At 40.3% G+C, this 26,039-nt stretch overlaps 1 protein-coding gene across 23 annotated transcripts in view; it reads left to right on the top strand.

Annotated features, from left to right (window-relative positions):
• The window catches only part of LOC125452749 (myelin transcription factor 1-like protein), a 402,372-nt gene that overhangs the window by 336,798 nt on the left and 39,535 nt on the right, over positions 1-26,039 (top strand). For 21 of the 23 annotated variants that reach the window (XM_059645600.1, XM_048531537.2, XM_048531532.2 and 18 more), the window contains 6 exons: positions 7,910-8,034; positions 8,388-8,450; positions 9,077-9,145; positions 10,267-10,329; positions 22,870-22,953; positions 25,066-25,287. In XM_059645600.1, coding sequence (XP_059501583.1) covers positions 7,910-8,034; positions 8,388-8,450; positions 9,077-9,145; positions 10,267-10,329; positions 22,870-22,953; positions 25,066-25,287 — 626 coding nt within the window. The remainder of the gene's footprint in view (positions 1-7,909; positions 8,035-8,387; positions 8,451-9,076; positions 9,146-10,266; positions 10,330-22,869; positions 22,954-25,065; positions 25,288-26,039) is intronic. The other 2 variants (XM_048531523.2, XM_048531522.2) reach the window with 1 other exon arrangement.

Raw genomic sequence — 26,039 nt, 5'->3', positions numbered from 1 at the left:
ATCTTCCCCATCCTCCATAGCACTCTGATTGAGATCTGGTGGTGCCTAGAAAAGTATAAAAATATGTTAACGTCACAAGGTGCACCCTGCCCAAAGGTTGTATTGAACCTTTGATGCTTAGTGTACAGGTGTGAGAAGCCGCTTGGAGGACTTCTCATGATATGGCTGGACATAACCAAAGTCTCCTTCTGCTCAGCCTGATCCACAAAGGTGGTGATGACCCAGAGTTCAGGGATGCCACCCCCAACATGACGGATTGTTTCTGGTTGTGTGACTTCATGCTCTGCAGGAGGCTAAGGGCATTTAGTGACATTACCACAAACAGTTTGCCAGCCTCAATATGCACAGGCACAGATACAGATGTGAACACCCAGAGCGATGCTTGTCTGCATGGTCTCCAAGTAAGGAGAAGGTGGTTTGAAGGATGTTACGGTTGAGAGAGTCCTGAATGAAATGTGCCGGTGTGTGGTGGAAGAGATGGAATCAGTGGATTTCAATGAGGCTTCAGATGATGTGTGTGCATAACATTTATCCAAGCTTTTGATCCTGAAGTGACCTTTGGTGACAATGTCCTTGTCCACTCGAGCATTTAATGAGGAGGTATATGATGTATAGGTTGCTCTATCTGTGATGAAAGATGAAGGAGTTGGTGCTGTGTGAGCTGCTGAGTGTTTTACATCTCTACTTATTTAACGTGTGAGTCATGTCAGATGTGTGAGATACAGTACCACTGTATTGTACATGGCCCAATTTGTGTAGATGCAATGAAGTGAGAGACAGATTAGATAAGTGGCATATGATGGAGATGTCTGTCATCCGTATCATGTCTGTGTATGATGGTCTTGTACAGTAGGACATGGTCACAGAGAAATGAGCGTAGTATACAGGGCACTCACTCTGGCAACAGACTGCATTCAGCCCCTTGTGACAACGCAATCTAGAATGATTGTGCACTGACTGCCTCAGATACTTCCACCCGTGCTGCCCGCAACAGGTGTGATGGTTCCTTGCTTCAATCCCCTGGAAATAGGATAACCCCACACCTTTTTGGAATGATTACTAGATTTTGGGGCTGTCATCTGTCTTTGCTGTACTATCTGCTGAATCGATCAAGGACTAGGATGTGAGATCTACTGATGGTCCTGTGGTTCAGATCAAGAAAGGGCACCTCTGTACCTTTCAAAGATGAGATTCAGACGATGGGTCTGAAGGATCCCAGCTTTGGGAGGCAGGCCAGAACTTCCTGCCCACTCATGAATATAGTTTGGCATTTTACTGATGCATGCCTTTGAACTCAACTTTAAAGAAAGTCATTGTGTGAGAAAATGTGCATCCTGCAATCCTCTCAACATTTTTTTGTGCCCACTATGAGAAAAGGGAAAACTTTGCCTGTAGAACAGGCAGACAGGTGCTACTCAATCCATTCAAACACTATTTAATCTGTGATAATAAAATGTGAGGCTGGATGAACACAGCAGGCCAAGCAGCATCTCAGGAGCACAAAAGCTGACGTTTCGGGCCTAGACCCTTCATCAGAGAGATGCTGCTTGGCCTGCTGTGTTCATCCAGCCTCACATTTTATTATCTTGGAATTCTCCAGCATCTGCAGTTCCCATTATCTCTGATACTATTTAATCTGTGCTGGCTTTTGGAAAGAACAATCTAACTAATTTTACTTGTTTTGTTGAATGATCTGTCATTCCGTGTACTGCCAGGCCTTCCATAACCTCCTTTCCCCAGCCACAGAACCCACCACAGCCCAGCTGCCAACCACCCCTCAACTCCCTGACCACATTGTAATGAATTTGGGCATCTACTTTCAAACCAATAAAGATAAACTTTTGTTCAATGTTCAGTAAAACAGGGAAGCAGCTTTGCTGTTCATCAATTTTGAGCAGTGATCTGAGCTGATTTGGTACAGATATGGACACTTAACATCTGAGAAACATATGGATCCTTAGAGATAGTAAGAACTGCCGATGCTGGAGTCAGAGATGACACAGTGTGGAGCTAGAGGGACACAGCAGAGCAGGCCAGGCTGTGACAGAGGAGCAGGAAAGTTGATGTTTCAGGTTGGGACCCTTCTTCACCCTCCTGAAAAGGGGTCTCATTGTGGATCCTAACTCCTGTAGTAGACAAGAGCAACCTACAGCTCTGCCTTGTCTCTTGAGTCTTGTCAGGATTAGTAGATGAGAGAAGGTGGCTTGTTTCCAGCAAGAAAATTTACCTGGTTGTCTTGCTTGCTTAAAACTAGAGATAAAGAATTGTCTAAATGTGACTACTATGTCAAGGCTACTGGAAAATTCCCTCAGAGATAATAGGAACTGCAGTTGCTGGAGAATCTGAGATAACGTGGTGTCGAGCTGGATGAACACAGCAGGCCAAGCAGCATCAGAGGAGCAGGAAGGCTGACGTCTCAGGCCTAGACCCTTCTTCAGAAAGGTCTAGGCCCAAAACGTCAGCCTTCCTGCTCCTCTGATGCTGCTTGGCCTGCTGTGTTCATCCAGCTCCACACCTTGTTATCTCTGGAGAATTTCCTTCTTAGTCTGAACATTACAACTATTCACTCCTGGTCCAGGAAATTGCTGCAAGAAGGAACTAATATTCTGTGAGCTCTGTCAATGACAAGTCAGTAAATATATTAATTTGTACGAGGCTGTATAAGGTTTTCAAAAATAAAATTGAGCTGTAATAGAATCAGAGGTGCTCTGAAAGTACATAATTTGGATCATCTCTATTAACTCAATTACCTGGTTTAACAATTACTAGCAATGACACTGCAAAGGAGCACAATGATTCAGTGGTTAACACTGTTACCTCACATGACCAGGATCCTGGGTTCATTTCCACCCTTGGGCGACTGTCTGTATGGATTTTGCATATTCTCTGTGTATCTGCATGGGTTTCCTCCCACAGTCCAAAGATGTTTAGATTAGGTATTTTGGCCTTGAGAAGTGCATGGATGAAGGGGAAGGGGTTGTGGGTCTGTGTGGGAAGTACCTCATAATCCATGAGGCCAAGTATGTTTTTAAACTCAGTTATATTAGCATGCTGTATTTTCAAATGTGACCATAATAAAAATTGTTGCCGAGCTCAGTGTTTGCAAAACCTGAATTCAAAGTTTACGTTTCTAACAAGATGTTTTCTAAAAGGTTAGAATTCTGAATTTTATGAGAACATATATGGTCAAATCTTAAAATAGATACCGAGCATGATAAGTGCAAAGTAGATGGGAATTGTGGTCTTCTCTCGTCCCTCCATTTACCTAACTGTATTTGTGCTCGATGCAAGGAAAGGTGTTGTTTTTAAGTGCAGAAGTAATAAAGGATAAATAAAAGTTACGCTAATGGGATGAGCTGGAAAGGGGTGGGAGAAAACTTGTGTGGAGCATAAAGGACACAGAACAGAATATGCAGTAAATATTGTGGAAACTAAACTCATGAAATTCATGCAGAAATTGCAAAGGTGCATTTTCGATGAGGAAGTAAAATGCAATCAAATCATTTTAAATATGGATGATCAACACTAAGTTGATTTGTCTAAAGCTATTCTAAATTAGTCCATAGATACTGACTAATTTTAACCATGGAGCTGGTCCCAGGAATATGTGTCCCCCTGCACTTGCCAGTATTTATGTTTCAGTCAGCCAGGTCAAATGTGTTGTGCCATACCTCCATGGGAGCTGAAGAGGTAGGGACACTATATCTTTGTCATAAATCCTTTTTGTATGGTTGGTATTTGTTCTCAGTTTCTAAAATTAAATAAATAAAACTTGGCTACATCAAACAAAATTAGAATTGACAGCCCCTTAAAGAGCTCTGTAAGAAAATCAAATCAGAGAAAAAGCTTACAAAATTTTACATTACCATAACAATGCACCCCAACACAATTTGAGGGGTGATGAAGGATGACACCATTTCAGCCCCATTAAGCCCACCGTTTGTGAAAGCCTTAACATGTGCCAGCAGGCATCATGTATTCTGTCTCCAAGGAATTCTGGATGGAGATGCAACTACAGAGTTTTCAGCTTCAATAATGCCGCTGATGTAACAAATCATTGAGGCTAGAATGGAAATAGGTGATGACCATTGATTGATTAATGTCTAGGCATGTATTGGGGAACCAGCTAGGACTAGGTGGGTGAGGACTGCTAGTCTGGCCTAGATAATAAACTCTCTGTTTAAAGAAAGCCTAAATTTTGTGGTTTCTACTTGAACATTCTGGTTGAAATGTGGCCTTAAACTAAACATTTAATATGTTGATATTTCAGTAATAAAGCTATGCAAATATCAGGAGTAAATATTGTAATGTATCAAGTATATTTTTATTTTATTGCAGCCTTTGCTTCTTCTGCAGATTATGTGTTTTGGGATTAAATCTGCAATCTAATTTTGTAAATGTCAAACTGGATAATAACTTCCTGAAACACACAAAGTCTGAAAGTGTTGGAGAAACTCAGCAGGTCTGGCAGAGAGAAAACAGAGTCAACATTTCAAGTCCAGTGACACTTCCTCAGTTCTTTTGTTCTAAAGAAGGATCATGGCACTCAAAATGAGATTGAAGCAGTCCATGTCCAATGACAACAAGACATGAACAACCTGCTGGCATGCGCTGACAATGTGGCTCATATATATGTGTTATTGAAATGCCAGGCAATGACCAGGTCCAAAAAAAAGAGTAGCAGACTACTGGCCCTCGATGTTCAAAACCATTATCATCACTGAATCCCCCATTGTCAAAATCCTGGTTGTTACCACAGCCCAGAACCAAATACATATAAATGTTGTTGCTACAACAGCAGATCAGAGGCTAAAAATTCTGCAGTATTTAGCTCACCTCCTGACTCCTCAAAGCCTGTCCACCAGCTACAAGGCACAAGTCAGGAATGTGATTAAATACTCCTCACTGGTCTGGATATAAATATAAATATAAATGGAGTCAATGGAAGGAAGGCTGACTTTTGTGAAAGACTGGGCTGCGTTCACAACTCTCTGTGAATCATTGAATTGGTTGGTGAGTTCAAAAGCTGCAGAATGCTGACATGAAAAACAAACTACTGTTTCCTTAGTTTCTGTTGTGCTTCACTGGAACACTAACATGAACACTCTTCATCTACCTCCTTGGTCTGATACCATGAGCACTCCCTTTGCCTTTTGTTCCGGACACTTTTCCCATCTGTTTCATTTGCTCCTCTGCCGTCTTTCTCCAGAGCACAAAACTAACATCTTTTTTCAAGCCCTGCTGGTTCTGAAGAGGAGTCTTATCAGACATGAAATGTTAACTTTATTTCCCTCTCCACAGATGCTGCCTGACCTGCTGAGATTCTCCAGCACTTTGTGTATTTATTTCAAGATTTCCAGCATCTGCAAAATGTCGCTTTAATGTTAACATAAGAGGCTTGTCAAAGCATTTAGTTTATTTTAGTCTGCGTGCAATAAAAGCATGGATAAGGGTTCGAAGGAAATCAAGCTCATGGTGCAATCGTCCATTACCTCCAAGCATGTTGTACTATTAAATGAAACGTATTATATGATATTTTCTGTAGTTTCGCACTATTTGAATGCTGCAGGCAACGTTTTTAAGCGAAGATGGTAAGTTGTAACTCATTTCTGCTGTTTGTGCACTACAGAAATATTTTTACTGAGTTTGCTTCCTCTTTTTGGGGCTCGCCAGACTCCATTCACCTTGTTTCCATTGACTCTTTTTTTGAAAATATCAGAGAGAAAGCCCACTGGCATAGACACAGAGTTTCCCGGGATCGCAGCACAGTTGTGCTTCCGGAGACTGAGATTGACAAGGGGCCACAGCAGCTAATTTTAAGCGATCCAGGTGGATGCAAGAGGCATTTCTGAGCTTGAAGAATCTGGGAAGTGCTTTCTGTAGCTTTTTCTCCCTTTCGTTTTTTTTCTCCACAATAAACCTGAAACTTCAGACTTACCAAATTTCACTAGGACCAGTCCAAAAGACAAGTGTCAGACACTGTTCCTAGGCTCTTCACACAGTCAGAGCATTACAGTACCAGATATTGTTCTTTCCTATGTGCTAACACTCTACAGAGAAGGAGAAATAGCTGCATAGGATGGAGATTTGGCAGATCAGTGGGATGTTGCTCATTGCTTATCTCACTCGACCAATGATAGAGACCTCAGAAATGTTCTGAGTGGAAGAAATGTCCATCATTGGCATTTAAAGGTCTTCTCCCAGCTGCCTGGACTTTGACAGAGTTAGATGTGGAGACCCTGCATGAACGTATCACCACAGAGTTTCAGTGAGATTTGCATATTCATGACCATGTCAAAAAAACGTTGTCGTGATTTCTTGGCATTTAGTTTCAGCTGGCATTCGTAGGGGTTGTAAGAAAGAATATGCTGGGACACAATTTCTGAAGGATAACTGTTATTATGTAATACAAAATGTCAGCGATACAGAGGGTCCCCAATATATGAACATCTGACATACCAACACTTATATTGACAAATACATCCATACAAAGGTGTAATATTTTTAAGAAACGGCATATGAATGGATTTAAGAATGGTTATTTGATATTGTCCTGCATTGGGTTCTGATTTGCGTAGAAATCGTCTCACTTGAGTGTATGGTATTTAACCTGGGCACACAGCTTTCAGTATTGCTATTTTGTTTTTGCACCTATGTCAACCTGGCAGAAAATGGCACCACAACTATGCTATTTGTATATGTTAAATACGTGCAGAGCATTTTGAGATTGACTGCACAAACTCTGAGGAAATACTGTGCCTTTTATTTTTAATGAAGCCAAGAGATTAATCATCTTATGTGTGTCTTGGTAATCAATTATCAGTAGGTGATGGTGTGTTTTCTGCTGACGGTGCATTAGAGTTCATTCGTCATTTTATTTACATGCTGCAATAATGTGGCATTCCGCAGCCAGTCTCCATATCAATGTGGACGTGTTAGACTTGTTCAGACTCAATTGAGTAAGTGTGTTCTCCTATTAGATCTAACAGGCCTGCTATTGATGTCACTGGTGGGAGTAAAAATGTTGATGCAGCAATTGAGGACCAGCAGGGTTGGGAATGAATACTTTAAACTATTCCCTTTCTGGACAAGAAAAACAGATTGGCGCTATGTTTGTGATTATCATGTCATTAAAAAAAAATGTACTCAGGACTTAATTGTAAGATGTATCAGAGATAATAGGAACTGCAGATGCTGGAGAATCCAAGATAACAAGACGTAGAGCTGGACGAACACAGCAGGCCAAGCAGCACCTTAGGAGCACAAAAGCTGAGGTTTTCGGCCTAGACCCTTCATCAGAAATGGGGATGGGGAAGAGAGTTCTGAAATAAATAGTGAGAGAGGGGAAGGCAGATTGAAGATGGATGTAGGTAAAGGTAGGTGGAGAGGAGACAGACTCCTGTTTGTGGCAAGATTAATGGTTAATTCATGCACAAACCCAGAAAAGCGCTTAAAAATAATGGGCAGACTAAGGGGGAGGCAGTGATAATAAAGTGTGAAGCTGGATGAACACAGCAGGCCAAGCAGCATCTCAGGAGCTGACAGTGTCCAAAGCCAACAGCAAAATGAAATGAATCAGCTTATGAGTTCTGAAAATTTGCAAATCCTGCCACAGCTCTCAATTGCCAAATTCACTGTGTGATTCTTACATTAACAATACTTTGCATCATCACATGCCACTAATTTTCTGCAAGATCAGTCTAATAATTTAAATAGAAACCTGACTTGCAGGATATTTCAGTCTTAGGACAGGGAAGGGGCAGAGTAGATTAAAGAGTCTACTCATAATATTCCAGCTATCAAAAATGCAAGGCAAGCCTGATAGAGCCAAACTGGTCATCATTTTCAGGTGTTCATAAACCACAAAGCGAACATAAAAGTTAAATAATAATGATTCATTTTCCTCTAGCCAGAAGACATGGATCCATTTCAGGAAAGCCTGGAAGAACGAAGGTATCCTGGTGAGGTTACAATACCAAGTCCCAAACCTAAATACGGCCAATGCAAGGACATCAGCAAAAAAGATCTCATAACGTAAGCAGGCAGAATAGCATCAGCTCTTTTCAAATTTGTTTGCTAAAATTCTCAACTGAATAAACACTTTACCTCTGTATTTTGGTAGCATGCAATCCTATCTGCAACATGTTATTTTTAATGTTCATTTCCCAAAATGCTCTTGCTAGATAATGTTTCTTAATCTTAACGCAATTTAATTAAAGCGAGTAAAATTTCATTAATGTAATTGCTTCATTTTTCCAAGTTTTTCCTTAGGATGCTTAGCGAGTCATTGCAGACAGTGAAGCTAAACTGGAAACAATGAAATATCAAAACAAAAGTTTTCTAAAAACATAATTACTATTTTTGGCTGTTTTCTTGTTTGGTGACAGATGTCCAACACCAGGGTGTGATGGGAGTGGTCATGTCACGGGTAATTACGCCTCACATAGAAGGTGTGACTTCCTTTTTCATGGTGGATACTGTCTTTTCAATTTATTGTTTTCAGCTTACCTGAACAATGCTGTCAAGTGAATTGCAAACAAAAACCTTGTACGTTAACCCTTTGACAGTTGAATTTCCTTGACAGTTTGCAGCATGTTTGTCACACAAATCTGTACATTAATCAGTAAGCTCTTTGGGTGGAAAAATATTCTTTATATGCAGAAATTATATTTCTTATTGCCAGTATTTCATACATAAATTGTAAACATATCCCTTCATATTTTGAGATATAACACAAAATAGTAAGCTACGCTGATTAGTTGACTTCAATTTACTGCCATTGTGTCATAGAGATTTGATATTGAATGTAAATATTTTTAGAAGTTATTTATTGTGAAATGTATCCAAACAAAAGTGTAAGTGCAGTGCTTTACCAATTAAATATCATAAGTATATGGGTCATGATAAAGAAAATATTATTTAAATATTCAGAGGGTTAACTATTGGCATGAATCAATCAGCAATTCAGCAGTGAAACCATTGCTTCTCTGCATTTGTCAGGTTGTGTCATATATGTGTATGAAAATTTTGGATGGAATTGACATGAGTTGACTTTGCTACCTTGCGTATCTTACAGTCTATCCGGCTGTCCTTTGGCTGACAAAAGTATTCGAAGTATGATGGCCACCAGCTCACAAGAACTCAAGTAAGACTTAAGTTGCATTAATGCATGGATGAAGTCCTCATTTAATCATTACCCATTATTATTTTGATAAACTGCAAAAAATAATTGGCCTAGCACATGTAAATTCTGCAATTAAATAAACTATTTTCAAATTCTTGTGTGCACGGACTCATAAACACATCAAATATACTGATTATGCTGATTTTGTGTTGGTCTGATTGCTTGTCTTAAAGTGACTTTTGTATATTAGACCTATGTAACTTTGGTTTTCTTTTAAGTAGGTATGGAAAAATGTTTATGTACTGCAGTTTATTTTTTGTCTCTTTACGAATTCTACAATTCAACATTGGTAAATTCATTGGATTTCTCACAAGGGTGTCAATTTGTTGGATTTATTTTCTTCATCCTGGTTTATAATACTCTAACAACATAATTATTTCAACCACAACATGTCTTTCTCTTGTGATGTTATGGCTCAAAATTTGACAATTCCAAACAAAGCTTCCATTTTAGTCACCTGCAAAGTTTGTGTTGTAAATGTGAATAGAATTGACTTATTTCCACAACCAACTCTGGAAGATACAACATATATATTAGGAATGACAGGCAAAGTGAGGAAGGGAAATCCTGGTCAAGGTGGAGTTGTGGGGAGGCATCTGGGGATGGAGAACACTAGAAATCCTATTTCATTCTAATTTTTATAGCCATGCGCTCAATTTAAGTGTGACACTGTTAATGATTAAGAACATTAAGTACACAGGAAGCTCAGAAATGCTTGTTATGATTTTTCATTTTATTTGCAATTTTCATAAAAGGCATTCGTGCATTTTCAATTACTCTTTTCAAAATTTTTCAACATCCACAAATGCAAAGGAGGATAAAATACTTATTTTGTCATGCATTTAGGTAATGCATCAAGTTTTAACAATTTTTGTACAATTTATTATTATTTTATATTTGACTCTTTTTTAAAAAGGCATTTCATTGCTTTTATCAATTTATATATGTAACTTTTAGAGGTTATAAAAATCATTCAGACATCAAACTTGTAGTTCTTGTCCTGTGTTTATTCTCTGAATGTTATGATTGATGTTAGGTATATCCATCTGATCAATACGTTGTCTTTACATTTTCACTGTTAGGTGTCCGACCCCTGGATGTGATGGATCTGGGCATATCACTGGAAACTATGCTTCTCATAGGAGGTAAGTGATATACCTTCCAATTATGTGACAATATTTTTAAAATCCTCTTTTCATCCCTACAAGCCTCCTTTCTTCTTCTTCGTTTGAAGATGTTAATTTCATGCTGAAGTTAGCTCTGCAGATAACATTCCTAACTTTCCATTCTTCATGCGTGAATTTGAGAACTCAGTGTTGGCAGGCTAATTACATCAAGGGCAATGTAACCAATCCAGTTTCTGTCTGGATACAGCATCCTCACAGTTGCATTTCCAACAAGGTGTCAATTGGGAAGAAGATCTGACTGATTTTCCTTCCTTAGCCCATGTGTGTTGTGATAGCTACAAAGACACTGCAACTACACTGGATGAAGATCAAATAAATAAATGAGCTATGACAAGAATCAAAACCAGGATCTTAATAGTCTTTCTGAATCATCTAACTAAGACTTTAAGCAGCTAAACCATCAGGTGAATTGAGAATGTTAAACCACAGTTCTGCTACTGGAGACAACCCACTGGGCCTCATTGATGCCAAGTATTAATTTGCTAGATTTAACTAAGATCTATTCTATTTGTCTTTGCTGGAATTGTACATAGACATTCCTACCAGCACTGTTGTGGAAGCATGGTTTCTTGGCAGGTAGATTGGTGAGGATTAGGTCAAGTGTGTTTATTCCCACTTGTTGGTTCCCTCAACATCTGCCACATGCCCAGCCAGACAAATATGTCATTCAGGACTTGGCCAGATAGGTCAGGAATAGTGCTAGAGTCGATTTTGAGTATTGGTGTTTCACATCCCAACAGAACACTTTCTACACCCTGACCACCCTCAGTGCTTTCTTAAAATGATGTTACTGATTAGTTCAGGGAGGATAGTAGTAAGTGATCAATGGAGGGATGCCGTTGTCCATTAGACCCAATAATGTGAGGCTTCAAGGGATCACATGTCAATATTTAAATCTTCGTCCTGAATACATTATCATTACATTATCACCCCCTTAGTGGTGATGGTGATTGCGGATTCTGTGACATTATCTGTAAGCTCTGATTTGGTGAGTATATCAAGCTTTTGCTTGATTAGTCTGCGGGAGAGTTCTCCCAGTTTTATTACAATCTTGCATGTATTACTAAGGAAGGCATTTCAGAAATGATTTGGCAGGATATACCTATGTTGTTTCCAGTGCCTAGCTCACAGCTAAGTAATCAGTCTGCTCAACTTTCTGCAGCAGTTTTGTACAATTAGGTTGCTTGTTAGTCTGTTTCAGAGAACAGTTAAGGTCAAACACTTTTCTGTGTAATCATATACAGGCCAGGCCAGATTGATAGCAGGTAGTGGGAGCATTGTGATAATGATGTAGGAGTAATGTTGCTGCAACATTGTGATAAATACGTACAGTTCACTAATCACAGAATCACTGAGCCCCTACAGTATGGAAGCAGACCATTCGAACTACTGACCGTCCAAAAAGCATCCCACCCATCCCTCTATCCTATCCCTACATTTCCCTTAGTTAATTCACTTAGCCTGCACATCCCTGGGCATAATGGGTAACTTAATATAGCCAATCCACTTGTGTGGAGACTACACATTCTCCCCCTTCTGCATGGGTTTCCTCTGGGTGTACACATTCTCCCCCATCAGCATGGGTTTCCTCTGGGTGCTCAGGTTTCCTCCCACAGTCCTCTGTGCTGCAGACCTCAACAGCACACCTCTCATGTTGTACACCTGGTGTTTTGTAGTTTTTTTGATAATGTTCCCATCAGTGAACACTTTTCTAAATAGATTAAGCAGACAGGAATGAGGGTAACAGTCACTTTCACGTGTCAACATTGAGTTTTCTTATTAATATCTCCAGTAAAAAATGCATTATTTCAGTTAGCTGCTTTTCATAATACCTCTTCAAGTTCTTGAGAATTCATGTGTTTTTGGCAGTATTAATGAGTTGTTATTGAAATAACTCCACAGAGGCTGGCATCCCATTATCAAATTACCTTTTATTTACACATGGAGAGTCCTTGACACTGATGCAGCTCCCTCAGAGCCAGCTCTCAAAGAGAACAGAACCTCTGACAACCTATTTATATCTGACTCCCTGATTGGGGCTCATAATCTGATCCAATCAGGAAACTCAGTCTGTGAGGTCCACCCGGCTGACCTCATTACAGTCACTACAATTATAGCTTTAAATACATTGCCTGAAAGAGTGATAGAAAAAGATTTGAATGGTCACTTTGCAAAGGCAATTAGATCGCTACTTGCAAAGCAATGTTTGGAGCTCTGAGGAGAAAAAAAATTTAGAATGTATGGCTAGTTGGGTTGTCTCTTTCCCAAAGACGACATAGACAGGAGTGAGATGAATGGCTCCTTTACTCCTGTGTGATTTTATGATTAACTATTGGAATGGTAATGTGATTATACTTCAGAGGTGTTGATTCAGGACAATGAATAAACTTCCACATCTGCGAGGTAGAACTTTCTTTTCCCTGCAAATGTGTTGTGAATAAAAATCTCCGAAGACTTTCATACCTTCATACTGGTACTTCCTAAGTCAGAGATGAATGTTGAATTGCCAACGAAACCCTTGCAACACCTGCTGCCTATTTTAGTCATATAGATTGATTAATATTAACATAGCGGAAGCCTATTTGTTGCTAAGCAACTGATTGTCTGATGTAAATGCTATGCAATTTCCTGCTCCTTGTCGGTTCAAACAGTACTGTCTGACTTGACTACTGATACCAAAAATACATATTGTTTGTAATGACAGATCAAGACTACTTCCAATTTCTAAGCACTTTATTTTTACAATTAATAGTGTAAACGACAGACTGCCTACTTCTGCCAACCCCAGAATAATTGATAGTCTGCAGATTTATTTTGGTTGGATCCAGAACGTTCCAAGAGCCACCTGCCCTTGGAGTAAAATGCGAACGCAGCATTAGTTATTTTAAGTTAAGCATGGAATTGTCTGGATGGAAACATTTAAGATTCTGAGAATATTAATACTAGAGAGTGATAAATACACTTTTAAATGCCGAGTTGAAGCTGGTCCATTTGAAATTCGACACTAAATGTTATATTATTCCTACAGCCTTTTAAAATGGTTCTTATCTCAAGTGGAAGCTGTTACACACACAGTAAGTGTGTTGACATCTGGAAATATTCAAAAGCCACTCACATATCAATCCAAACCTTCATAAATGTGAGAAATTTTCCCTACACAAAAAAAGTCAGTGAGATACAACTGCACGAATATGTATAAACTTCTTACGGAGCAATATGCTTCCAGTAAACATTGGTCTCTATTTTATGTCCTGGTGTCTAAAGAATAGGTTGTGACAAATTGTGTTTTTTTTTATCTGCTGTCAGGTCATTGTTACAAATGCAGTATCTCTTACATCTGCGAAATCAGAGTAACGTTTCAAAATCTCCCCTTCCCCCACTGCATCCCTCAACCAGCCCAGTTCATCCCCTCCCCCCACTGCACCACACAACCAGCCCAGCTCTTCCCCTCTACCCACTGCATCCCAAAACCAGTCCAACCTGTCTCTGCCTCCCTAACCGGTTCTTCCTCTCACCCATCCCTTCCTCCCACCCCAAGCCGCACCCCCAGCTACCTACTAACCTCATCCCACCTCCTTGACCTGTCCGTCTTCCCTGGACTGACCTATCCCCTCCCTACCTCCCCACCTACACCCTCTCCACCTATCTTCTTTACTCTCCATCTTCGGTCCGCCTCCCCCTCTCTCCCTATTTATTCCAGTTCCCTCCCCCCATCCCCCTCTCTGATGAAGGGTCTAGGCCCGAAACGTCAGCTTTTGTGCTCCTGAGATGCTGCTTGGCCTGCTGTGTTCATCCAGCCTCACATTTTATTAACGTTCTAAGTTGCCTCATTTCCAGTCAGTAAATGAGATTTCCATTGTAATATATGTACAAAACATCAAAAAGGAAGCCTTTCGATTGTCACAACTGTGATTAATCACAAGGGCAGAATTTCTTTTTAAAGGAGGAGTTTGGCGCAGAAAATAATTCCATCCGAAGTCATAAGAAGCTCAAACGGTCTGGTCAAATAATGACATAAAAGTAGAACATAAACTTTTGAATCAATGAGAAGAGAACAGAATGACCAGAATTAATGCTCTAAAAAATTCAGTGGTGCACCAGATATAAGGTGGAAAGGATTATTTCTGTTGCACAAGGCATCCTCACACCTTGTTTAACCAGAAATTGTAATTGGCCTGGCAGGCAGAAAAACTCAGCGAATGCTGTTTAACTAAGTAAATCGGCCTTTGACTATTAACAGTTCATCTTTACAATCTAATATTCTCATTGGGTAGAGTGAACCCAATATTAAACATGGACAAAAACAAAAGCTCAGCAGGTCTGGCAGCATCTGCGAAGGAGAAAACAGAGTTAATGTTTTGGGTCTGGTGATCCTTCCTCAGAACTACTCGTGGCTGGGAAAACATCAGTTTTATTAAGCATGTTTATAGTACACTTTTCTCAGTTTTTACACAAATGATTTAAATCAAAAGCCAATTAGCAGCCATTCAGGAATGCATTCAATGGCTACAGGTGTAATTTGTCTATGGATATTTTGTTATAGTGTATAAAATGTAGGCATTTTCATTTCAACAAATACAGGAGCATTAATTCAAAAGATGTCCATTTTCAGTCTTTAGCTCAATGTAGGAGCAAATTACTGCAGATGCTGAAAACTATACTGAAAACAAACAATGCAGGAAAGCACAGTAGGTCAGACAGCATCTGTGGAGACAGAGCAAGCCAACATTGAGTCTAGATGGCTCTTCTGAACTCAGAATGGTAGCTTGCTCTCTCTCAACAGACGCAACTTCATCAGCTGTGATTTCCAGCATTTTTTTGGTTTCTGTTCAGTCTTTAGCCCTTTAGCCAGAACCTGAAGTTGATTCCTTGAAATTCATTTATTACTTTGGACAAGCTGCCTCAATTTTATGTATCACTTGAATCTAGCGACAAATATCATGATGGTTCCTTGGTTCTTGTTCACAGCTTCTATCAATTGTGCAGGGCATTTGTCCAGGTCCATCTCCTCTGCATAAACCTAGGGAGGTCTGCTTCCTTGAAGTGAAAATACAGGGTTATCAGGAGCCACAGTAAAGGGCAAGATTTCGATGGAACGGCAGGTTTTGACAGAGGAGGCAAATGCACATTAGGGCCTTTCGAATCTCTTGCAAGAGTCAAGGAAAGTAGGGAGTAAAAATGTTGGCACAAATGCAGGCAGGTACATATGGCATAACTGCGGCTTTTCCAATGAGTTGCACAGCTTTAAAATGCTAACAGTTGGCTGTCAGTTTGGGTAGTAATATCTATTCTTTCTGGTGAACCTTGGAGATACCTATAATATTTACTTGGGTAATAATGGTGGTTACCATTCTAATCATTTGGTCACATCAGTTGCATATTCATGCCTACAGTCACGAATCTGGAGCAGGTCACTATACCCTATCAAGGATCTTTAGAGCACAAGTAGCACAGAGTGCAGCATGTTTTCTCAAAAGGATATTCTAAATGCTGATCAGGTCTCTTCCACTGTCACCAATCATCCATCAGCACTTCTATCAGGCTTTGTGTCTCCTAATTACATATCAGTCTCTTAAAACAAAAAAAAAGACAAATCTTTAAAAGCTAATTAATAGCCATAACACAAGTCATGGATGTAAGGGGGTGAAATGGAGGAATTGCTGAATTATTTGAAACGTGATTTGCAGTCTGTTAAGCATTGATCTCCCTGCAGCTATTATGGAAAGTGAAATGTAGCACTTCTATCTAGTAACGTGGCCGAGAGTTCACTTCCCCATTTCTCGGGCCATCAGCAGTTGCTGTAGCTTCTGCAAATAAATACAGCCTTGTATTTACTGTATTCTCTCAAACTCAGCAATAATACTTAGCTGCTATATATTTGCAAATAAATTGGCAGAACGTAAAAATAGCACTGTGCTCCATCTTCCTGTATTGATACAGTCAGCCTAAGAGGTGATTAGCAATCAAGGAGCCATTGTTTACAAAGGTGATGCTGTAATGAGGAGAACAGAGAAGTATCCCATTAAGAAGAGGACATATTCATTGGACTTTCTGCTCTGACTTTACTCTACAAAACAGAAAGCTTTCTTCAACTTTATTGTCAATTTTCTCTTCTCTTGCTGAGCATATTGATTCATTTCACCTGTTTCCCTCAGAGTATGACCAACAAATGCCTGTTGTCTCAAAGTATTTTGCCGTGAAGGTATCACAGCTGAGCACAATCCATTCTCCTAACAATATCAACAGGTGGGCAATTTTTTTGCAGATACTCCTGCAGAACCATGTCCCACTCTCGTCATTTTCTCCAATAACTCTGGGGGCTATGGCTAGTTGCACTGCTTTTATTGTTTCTCTGGCTTTTTCGACAAACTCAATCTCAGCTGCCAAATCAAAATTGGGACTGTCTTGCTTCAGGAGAGAAAAATCACATTGACTCACCAGAGGAACTATGAATTTATTCAAAAGAAAATCTGTGTGTGTGCAACTGAATCAGTACTGTTTGTTTTACGTGTCCTTCAAAGTTCCACCTGTTAGCTTTAATTAAGTAAGCCGTTAAACAGAACCTAGCTAGATCCTGGAAGAGAGACCGAACCAACTAGAAACAGTCCTGTATGCCATTTAGTCCATTCCTTTAACTTCCATTCCTTTTCTAGCTGAGACTTGTTGCTCCATGTACGGTGTGGGGAAAGACATCATTAATAATGAAATGTCCCTTTCATGGAGAAAGCTTCATAGACCAGGCTCCAATTAGCCACCTAAAAGCCGGCCAGCAAGCTTCTCAGTGAGTTGAAACAATTGGTCTTACAATGGTACCACCGCTAGATCCCACCATGCACTGAGGATATGGAAAAACAGATATTTAGGTGGATAAATTTTGAAAGAAGGATCCTAGGATCTTAGTATCTATCCATTCATCCCAATGTTCTATTCTTGTTGAGCAGTTGTTATTGTTCTGGACCTCACAGTTCTGGACCTCCCTGTGTAGCAGTGCAGTAAGTGCACTCACACACATGGACGTCAGTGTGTAAAGTAGGCAGTTCACCACTACCTTCTTTCTCTTTATTCATTCGTGAGGGTGTTGCTGGCTAGGCCAACATTTATTGCCCATCCCAGTTACCCAGAGGACAGTTGAGAATCAACCACATTGTTGTGGGCCTGGAGTCACATGTAGGTCAGACCAGTTGAGGATGACAGCTTCCTTTCTGACAGTATATTAATGAACCAGATGCGTTTTTCCGACAATCGACAATGGATACAAGATGACAAAGTGTGGAGCTGGATGAACACAGCAGGCCAAGCAGCATCTCAGGAGCACAAAAGCTGATGTTTCGGGCCTAGACCCTTCATCAAAAAGGGTTCGGGGAGAGGGTTCTGGAATAAATAGGGAGAGAGGGGGAGGCGGGCCGAAGATGGAGTGGTCACGGTTGGGGCCAAATTGGGAAGGCTTGAATGTAGACTGTAATCCATTGGGGATGATCCAGTTCCGTAGGCAGGTGCTGAGGAAGGTGATGTGACTGTGGTACCTGGTTTGCTTCAGGACATGGTCGAGCAGTTTCAAGGCCGAAGAGATTACAAGAGAGTTGCAGTGGGAGAGAGATTCCCTGAGGTTGGTCCGGAGGGAGGAGGGTAACTTCTTCAGGTTAGGCATCCTTGGAAGAGTCTTCGCAGTGAGGTTAAAATTGGACTACAGTCTACATTCAAGTCTTCCCAATTTGGCCCCAACCGTGACCACTCCATCTTCAGTTCGCCTCCCCCTCTCTCCCTATTTATTCTAGAACCCTCTCCCCATCCCCCTCTCTGATGAAGGGTCTAGGCCCGAAACGTCAGCTTTTGTGCTCCTGAGATGCTGCTTGGCCTGACAATGGATACATGGTCACCACTAGATTATTAATTCTATGTATGTTTTATTGAATTCAAATTCCACTATCTGCCATGGCAGGAGTTGAGCCCATAACATTATCTTGGTCTCTGGATTAACAGTCCAGTGATAATACCACTATGTCATTACTCCCCATTCCCCCACTCCGCAAGGTGATGAAAGATGGTGGCCTTGCCTGCGACACCCTGATCCGGTGGATACCGTAATTTCTAAAACTAAATTTCACCTCCACTTAAATAATGACCAGTTGGCTGTTTATTGGCTGTAGAGTAGTTGCCTGGGAGCTGGTGATGGTGTTAGGCAAAGACCACTGCATTTGTGTTAAAGTTTGTTTTAGTGTTTACTCCTTTAGGTAGATATAATGGCACAATTATCAGAGACTGCATTTGCAAATATAACTTGAAATTATTTAGTAAGATGTTTTTGTTGATTTGTTACAAATAAATCTCCCAACCCCACATAGCAATGCCCATTTTTCCAGCCACGACCCACGACTCATCCAGTAGCTGTAGGATCGAGTGTCACAACTCCCCATCTGAAGCTTAGGCCCAACACAGATTCTTCAATAGTATAGTATGTCAAAGATGACAATTTAGTCTTGACACATGGACTGTAATGGTTTAGGAGGAAGTTCACCACCAGGTCTGGGCAATAAATGCTGGTCATCAGGTCCCATGAGAGAACTAAAAAATAAGCCCCATGTTTATACTCTAAGCATTGCTGTGATCTCTGTGGAGCAACTGTGATCCAAAATACCAGATTTATTGAATGATGCCCAGGTTAATGAAATTCCCAATTATTTTGCACTTTCTGGAGGTTTTATTTCAACGTGAACCAGAACTATCTCAAATCATACATGAATTAACAGAAATTATACATCAAGTAAAAAGTTAAATTTCACTTTTAAGATGTTAATACAATAAAGTTAGGCGTTCAGCAACCAGAAGCAATCACAACATCCCTGATGGTATGGCTTTCCAGTGTTCCTTTAGCCAATTACACCATGGCTCCCAGCTTTACCACTTCTTGGAAAATATCCAACTCTTCCAAATCTGAACAAACATCTTTCCAGGTTTAAGCCCCTTTCTTTACCCATCTTCAACAAAACCTCCAGGAACTCTGTGTGCTCCTCTGTCAAACTACAAATCTGACCTCTTCCTGATAAAAATTTGCTTACTCTCCTCTCAAGAACTCTCCTCACAAACATGCATGTAAAATTACAAATATGACCAGGCTCTCCAGTAATTCAATAATTTATGAGAGTGTGGAAGAGGACATTGAGAAGGTGTCAAAGATGAAAAATCTCATTTATAAAGATAGGTTAGTAAAATTAGGACTGTTTACCTTGGAGAAGAGAAGGCTAAGAGGAGACGTAACCGAAGTTTTCAAACTCATGAGCAGTCTGGACAAAGGAGATGGAGAGAAACTGTTCCTATTTGTCAATGGATTGAGAATGGGAGGAATGAATGGGCTCCTTCCCTACTGGAATGATTCTGTGTTTTTCACTATCAACCAAACTTTGACTCCCTTGTTAGTCAAGAATATACTTAACTCTGACTTAAAAATCTTCAGTAATTCCGCCTGAACTGCTCTCTGGGAAAGGAAATTCTGTGTTCTTCTTTCTGTTTGATGCTTGCTTGCTTGCTTCAATGCACTGACAGCCTTCACCCTCCATATCAGTTATTCAAAACTCTCCTGTATGCCTGCCAACCACACAGCTTCTTTTTAAACTTCCTTCCTGTTAGTACTGCTTCCAGGTTAAACGTCAGTAAGGACACATGTGGACCAGTGTTTATTGTTATGCAAATAAAGTTTTGTAATTGATGAAAACTCTAAACAAAACCTTGAAAATATTTTTAAAAGCAATTACTTATTGCACAAACATTGCAAAGAACTTAAAAGTATTCCTCAACGTACATCTCTGAGACATAGATAATCAGAATGTGTTCTGAAAGGGCCACATATTTTTAGCATATCTCACTTCTCATTCAAAGCTTGTTAATTTTAGATTTTCCATCCAATTCAAGTAACTTATTTATATTTACATTATTTATGTCAAGCAGCATTTAGAGTACTGCACTGTCCACTTTCAGTCCTATTTTCGTGAAGGTAAGTTTCGCTCTGTCAGTCTGCCCCTCAGCACAGAAGCCTTCATGAAATATAACTCCATGCACATCCTAAATCTGAGTAATACCAATTTAGAGTATTTTAATTTGACTCATAATCAAATGTCTTCAGTTTCATCCTGTCATTTTCTTTTCAGTTGCACTCTATACCAAATTGCTGATTTTTATTCTTGATGTTGGACCAGAAATAATTTCCAATTTCTATAATTTCATTATCCAATCATGTATTTAACTTTAGTTTTCTTTTCCTTGTTGAAAACTTGCTTACGTACATTGACAATATTTGATAAACAGTACAAAAGCTGCTCTAATTGTGAGGCATCTCCCCTCTAAATATTTTAGTTATCTGACGCATTTGAAAATTTCTAATTGAAGGTTCCTGTGCACAGTTCAGAATCATCAACATTTGGTGATTAAATGGTTCTAAGGAAGGGTCACACAATCCGAAACATTAATGCTGATTTCCCTCCACATATGCTGTCAGACCTGCTGAGCTTTACCAGCAATCTCTATTTTTGTTTTGGAAAATATAATAGTCTTACAAGCCAATAGATTCATCTCAATTGCACCTCACTCACATGCGAATTGAAATGGCTGTTTTTGAATTTGTTGGTGACTGAATCAAAGTTTGTACCATTTCAATGAAAGCATTTCATTGGAAAAGGTGGGTGGGTGAAAGTGCTATCTGAGTGTATCTGCAGTGTTGACTTTTTTTCAATCCAAATCCCCTTGTTGCAACTCCACACACACCGATAGTGGAGAGGTGCAATGCTGTCCAAAATAAATGCTAACTCCTCTCAGCCCCATTCCTCAGAAATAAGCTGTACCAGGTCCAAACCGAGCAAGCTGAATAGGAGCCCAACACAGAGGGAGTCCCTAGCCTTGGCTTTCACCTCAAACCTCAAGCCCAACAGTATTTGCATGGTAAATTGGAGTTTGACCTCGAAAGGCATTTCATAGAATGTGCTCCCTCACATTAGCCTGAAGCTGAGAGAGGGTTGTGCCAGTTTCTCACCCGCATTGGCAGACTGCTGACCATATCCTATAAGTTTCAGGCCCCGTGAGAAAACTCGTCAAATTGCACCTGGTTTCTCGTCCTGTACATCCATCCAAGCAGATGAAACAAAAAATCAGTGAATCGTTGATGCTGAACTGATGACTGTGACCAGCTCGACAGCTCTGATTATGCAGCTTGTCGATGCAGTGAAATGCTCGGTTGTAAAGTAGCAGGAAGCAATGTGCACCTATTGTTGTGCTAGTACCACATTTGTGATGCTGGATAGGCGTTGAACAGAAATCAGTCATTTGCTCACACCAGGGAGAGATCAGAAAGGGAAATTAGCTGATCTGCTCTTCTGCACCAGTTCCCAGACATATCATAAATGACACTGCAGACATTTGAGAGTTTGTTCTCAGCCCAGTACCATTTAAGATAGGAAACGGTCCGGATGAGAGAAAAGGAGATAAATATTTAATGATCAGAGAAAGAAGGATGTAACTTTGGGTTTTAGATTTGCCAATCGTACAAAACAATTAAGTACGCTATTTTTAAGCTCTGAAACAATTGAAGTTTGCTCAAAGCAACAGTACACATTTGGTCAGATAAACATCTGGGAACAACAATCGAATTCAGAATGTTTCATTTCACAGAGCCCATTGCTTTGCTTCCAAGTAAATTGTATTTAGCAGCACATTTTCCAGTTTTGCTTTACTACAGCACCACCTGCTGGTCTTGTCATCTCACTGTCCTGCACCATCAACACCCAACAGACAATTTTCACTGGAGTTGCAGTGAAAATGGTTACATTTGTTGAAAGAAAATCAATGGATTTGCCCGAAAGGAGTCCTCAGGTTTGTGAGACGGGGCTGTCTCAGGCAAAATTAATTGGTTGACATGATAATCAAAGCATAATAATTACATTTTTTTATATTTCAAAAAAATGATAAATAACGATAAATTCATTTGTGCAAATCCCCTCACTTTGCAAAATGCAACTCACGGCAACTGAGTCAATGAGAGAAACCTCTATGTGTACTTTAAGACTTCATTCTGCAAGATGTCCCATGTTGAACTCCCAGTCTCCAAAAGGTTTACAGTTTTCTGCTGGTTGGCATGCTACACCTCATGACAGTAATCTGGGTGAGAGACAAATTGATTCTAGAAGTGCAACTATGAATTGCAGGTGAGAGCAGGATCTAGTGGTATCTGTATCACTCAGATAATCTGCTGGAAAACACTGTCAAAACTCACAAAAACTCACACATGAGTAATGGACATCTGGGCGGTGGTTGAGAGGGTAAAGGCAGCTTTATGCTCCAGTGACAAATCAAGTCCAGGAGAGGACCAGAGAAATGCAAAATTGTAAAAGAAAGCTCGCGATTGGTGCCATGCTTCCACCAATATTTGTAACACAAGCGTTAATATTATTGAAAAATGCTGACAGAGAAATTGCATTTTGAATTAGGTAGCTAATGATCCATATACTTCTGTAGTCTTTCAGGCTGCCCCCGAGCAAAGAAAAGTGGAATCAAAATTGCACAAAGCAAAGATGACAAAGAAGATCAGGAACCCATCAAGTGAGTATAGCTTTCCTCTGTGATAGTGGCTTGCCACACATCATCATGAGCATCAAACCCTCAAATGCACCAATGACTGTTCAATTTCATTTTCTAAACTTCTGCAGACCCTGGAGTAGTTCCAACATCTTGGATGGTTGCAGATGTAACCCCACAATTTAAAAAAGGAGGGAGAGGAAAACCACGGTGAATTACAGGCCAGTTAGCCTAATGCCAGTGATGGGGAAAATGCTAGAGCCTATTATAAAAGATGGAAAAAGTGGAAAGCCTTGTCAGAATTGGACAAAGCCAGCATGGGAATATGAAAAGCAAACCATACTTTAAAAATCTGCTGAAGTTTTTTTTGAAGATGTAACTAATGAAATAGATAAGGGCGAACCAGGAATGTGATGCATTTGGATTTTCAGAAGGAATTCGATGAGGTCCCTCATAAGAAGTTAACGGGCAAAGCTAAACCATATGGGACAAGAGGTAATATTGGCATGGATCAGGAATTGGTTGACAGATAGGAAACAGAGGGAATAAATTGGCCTTTCTCCAAGTAGCAAATAGTGACATTTGCAATATTGCAAGGATCAGTGCCTGGGCCCCAGCTATTTACAAAATATATTAACAACCTGGATGAGGGAACGAACTGCAACATTTCCAAGTTTGCTGAGGACTGGATGGGATTATGAATCGTGAGGGGATGCAAGGATGTTTTAAGGCAGTTTAGTCAAGGTAACTGAGTGGGACAAACATATGCTAGGCGCAGTACAACCTGGCTAAATGTGAGGTTATATGTTTCGGTGAAAAGTAGAAAGGAAGGCAATCACATAAATGGTGATATATTGGGAAGTGTGGCTGTACCAAGGAATCTGACCAAGTCACTGGATATATTCAGGAAAGAGATAGGTGATTTATTTAGATTTTAAATGCATCAAAGGCTACAGGGAGAAAGTGGGAGTATGACATTAAGACAGAGGATCAGCCATGATCATATTGAGTGACAGAACAGGCTCAAAGGACTGAATGGCCCACTCCTGCTCTGAGTCTCTATGCATCTGTGATCCCAGATAGCAAATTCTCCTCTAGTCATAGCTAAACCTGGAATGGAAGAGCACCTGGAGCAGGAAATCTCACATCACTATGACTCCACACCATTGGGAATTACATTTGATGCAAAGAATTTTAAAGTATTCTGAGGACACCCCTCATTTTTCACACACCAGCAAAGTTTCAGACCAGTTGACACCAGCAATGTAAATCTGCCTGTTAGGATATGCCAGAAAAGTTTAAAAGATAACTTTGAATGATGTGCTTCAGCACACTTGATGACCTTATTCCCCTTTAGTACGATCTCTCTCATTTCACATACAAGTAGGAGGTTGAGAGGCAACCTAATAGAGATCTATAAAATAATGAGAGGTGTAGACAGGGTAATGGTTGGTGTCTTTTCCCTAGGGTGGGGGATTTCAAGATGAGTGGGCATTTTTACGATGATAGAAGAGAGGCTTAAAGAAGGCATGAGGAGCAAATTTTTTACACAGTGGGTGGTTCATGTGTGGAATGAACTTCTGAGGAAGTGGTGAATGAGAGCACATTTACAACGTTTAAAATACACTTGGATAAATACATGAATAGGAAAGGTTTGGGTTCGAGAGAAGGATCTAGGTCTGAAACATCAGTTTTTGTGCTTCTAAGATGCTGCTTGGCCTGCAGTGCTCATCCAGCTCCACACTTTGTTATCTTGGAGGGCCATGGGCTAGGAGCAGGCAGGTGGAACTGTTTTAGTTTGGGATTATGTTGGGAACAGACTGGTTGGACCGAAGAGTTTACTTCTGTACTGTATGACTCTATGACACTAAGTCAGCTGAATGTGCCTGTAGCTTTGGGCAGTTTTGATTTATGCAGTGGCAAACCACTGGGAACTGAATTAAGGTAGTTCACACAGGTCCCTTCCAACTGGGAACCACAATGAAAGGTAACAAATAGCTGGCCAGCAATATGTACAGTAACAGTTACTCAGACATTATCTTTTGCGTGCTTATATTGGGAGTTGTTTGTTCCCTTGTTCACATTTTAGATATGCAAAATGAGACAAGAATGCTGATTGTTATACTTTGACTGCAGATGTCCTGTACCTGGGTGTGATGGTCAGGGCCATGTGACTGGGAAGTATGCATCTCATCGGAGTGCATCAGGGTGCCCGCTCGCTGCTAAGCGACAGAAGGACGGCTACCTGAATGGCTCGCAGTTTTCATGGAAATCTGGCAAGACGGAAGGCATGTCCTGCCCAACTCCAGGATGTGATGGTTCGGGACACGTAAGCGGCAGCTTTCTAACGCATCGCAGGTGAGAAATCAGGTAACAGTCTCTCGAACCCAAAAGCCGTCTTTTGCAGATGCTGGACATCTGAAACTGAAACTAGTAGAAAATGCTAAAAGAAACTCAGCAGGTCTGGCAGCATCCGTGGAGAGAGAAAGGCAGAGTTATTTTTTTCAGACCCGGCAACTTACTTGTGCAAGCTTGACAGCCTGAAACCTGAATTATGTTTTGTCACTCAACAGTGTGTCAAAACAATTGTCGGAAGATTAAGGCTGCACTAGCTATTTTGCATTTCTGGAATTAATTGGGATTTTAAAAAATCATTTTATAACTCAAACACATGTATCTAGCCATCTGTTCTCATGTTTGGTATGTAAGGCGTTTTGGTTTCCATGTACCTGGGATTGTGCTGGGAGATTTCAGGAATTAAAAGCTCAACTTTCTCAGCCCTGCAGCAGGTAATGCAGAAGACAAAAAGCCATCTTAAAAACCTATGTCTTTTAATATTAATTTTTTTAAAATTCCCTTGTCTATTAGTATTAAAAACACCGGTAACTGTCAAAAAAGTCTTTTTGACTAGATTAGAAGGAAAGGCACGGTGGCTCAGTGGTTAGCAAAGCTGCCTCACAGCGCCAGGAAACCCGGGTTTGATTCCACCCTCGGGTGACTGTCTGCGTGGAGTTTGCACATTCTTCCTGTGTCTGTGTGGGTTTTCTCTGGGTTCTCTGGGTGCTGGGCAAACACAGGGAAAACGTACAATCTCCATGCAAACAGTCACC

Source organism: Stegostoma tigrinum, chromosome 4, assembly GCF_030684315.1.
Source record: "Stegostoma tigrinum isolate sSteTig4 chromosome 4, sSteTig4.hap1, whole genome shotgun sequence".
Lineage (NCBI taxonomy): Eukaryota > Metazoa > Chordata > Chondrichthyes > Orectolobiformes > Stegostomatidae > Stegostoma > Stegostoma tigrinum.
This window is presented reverse-complemented; position numbering and strand designations above follow the sequence as displayed.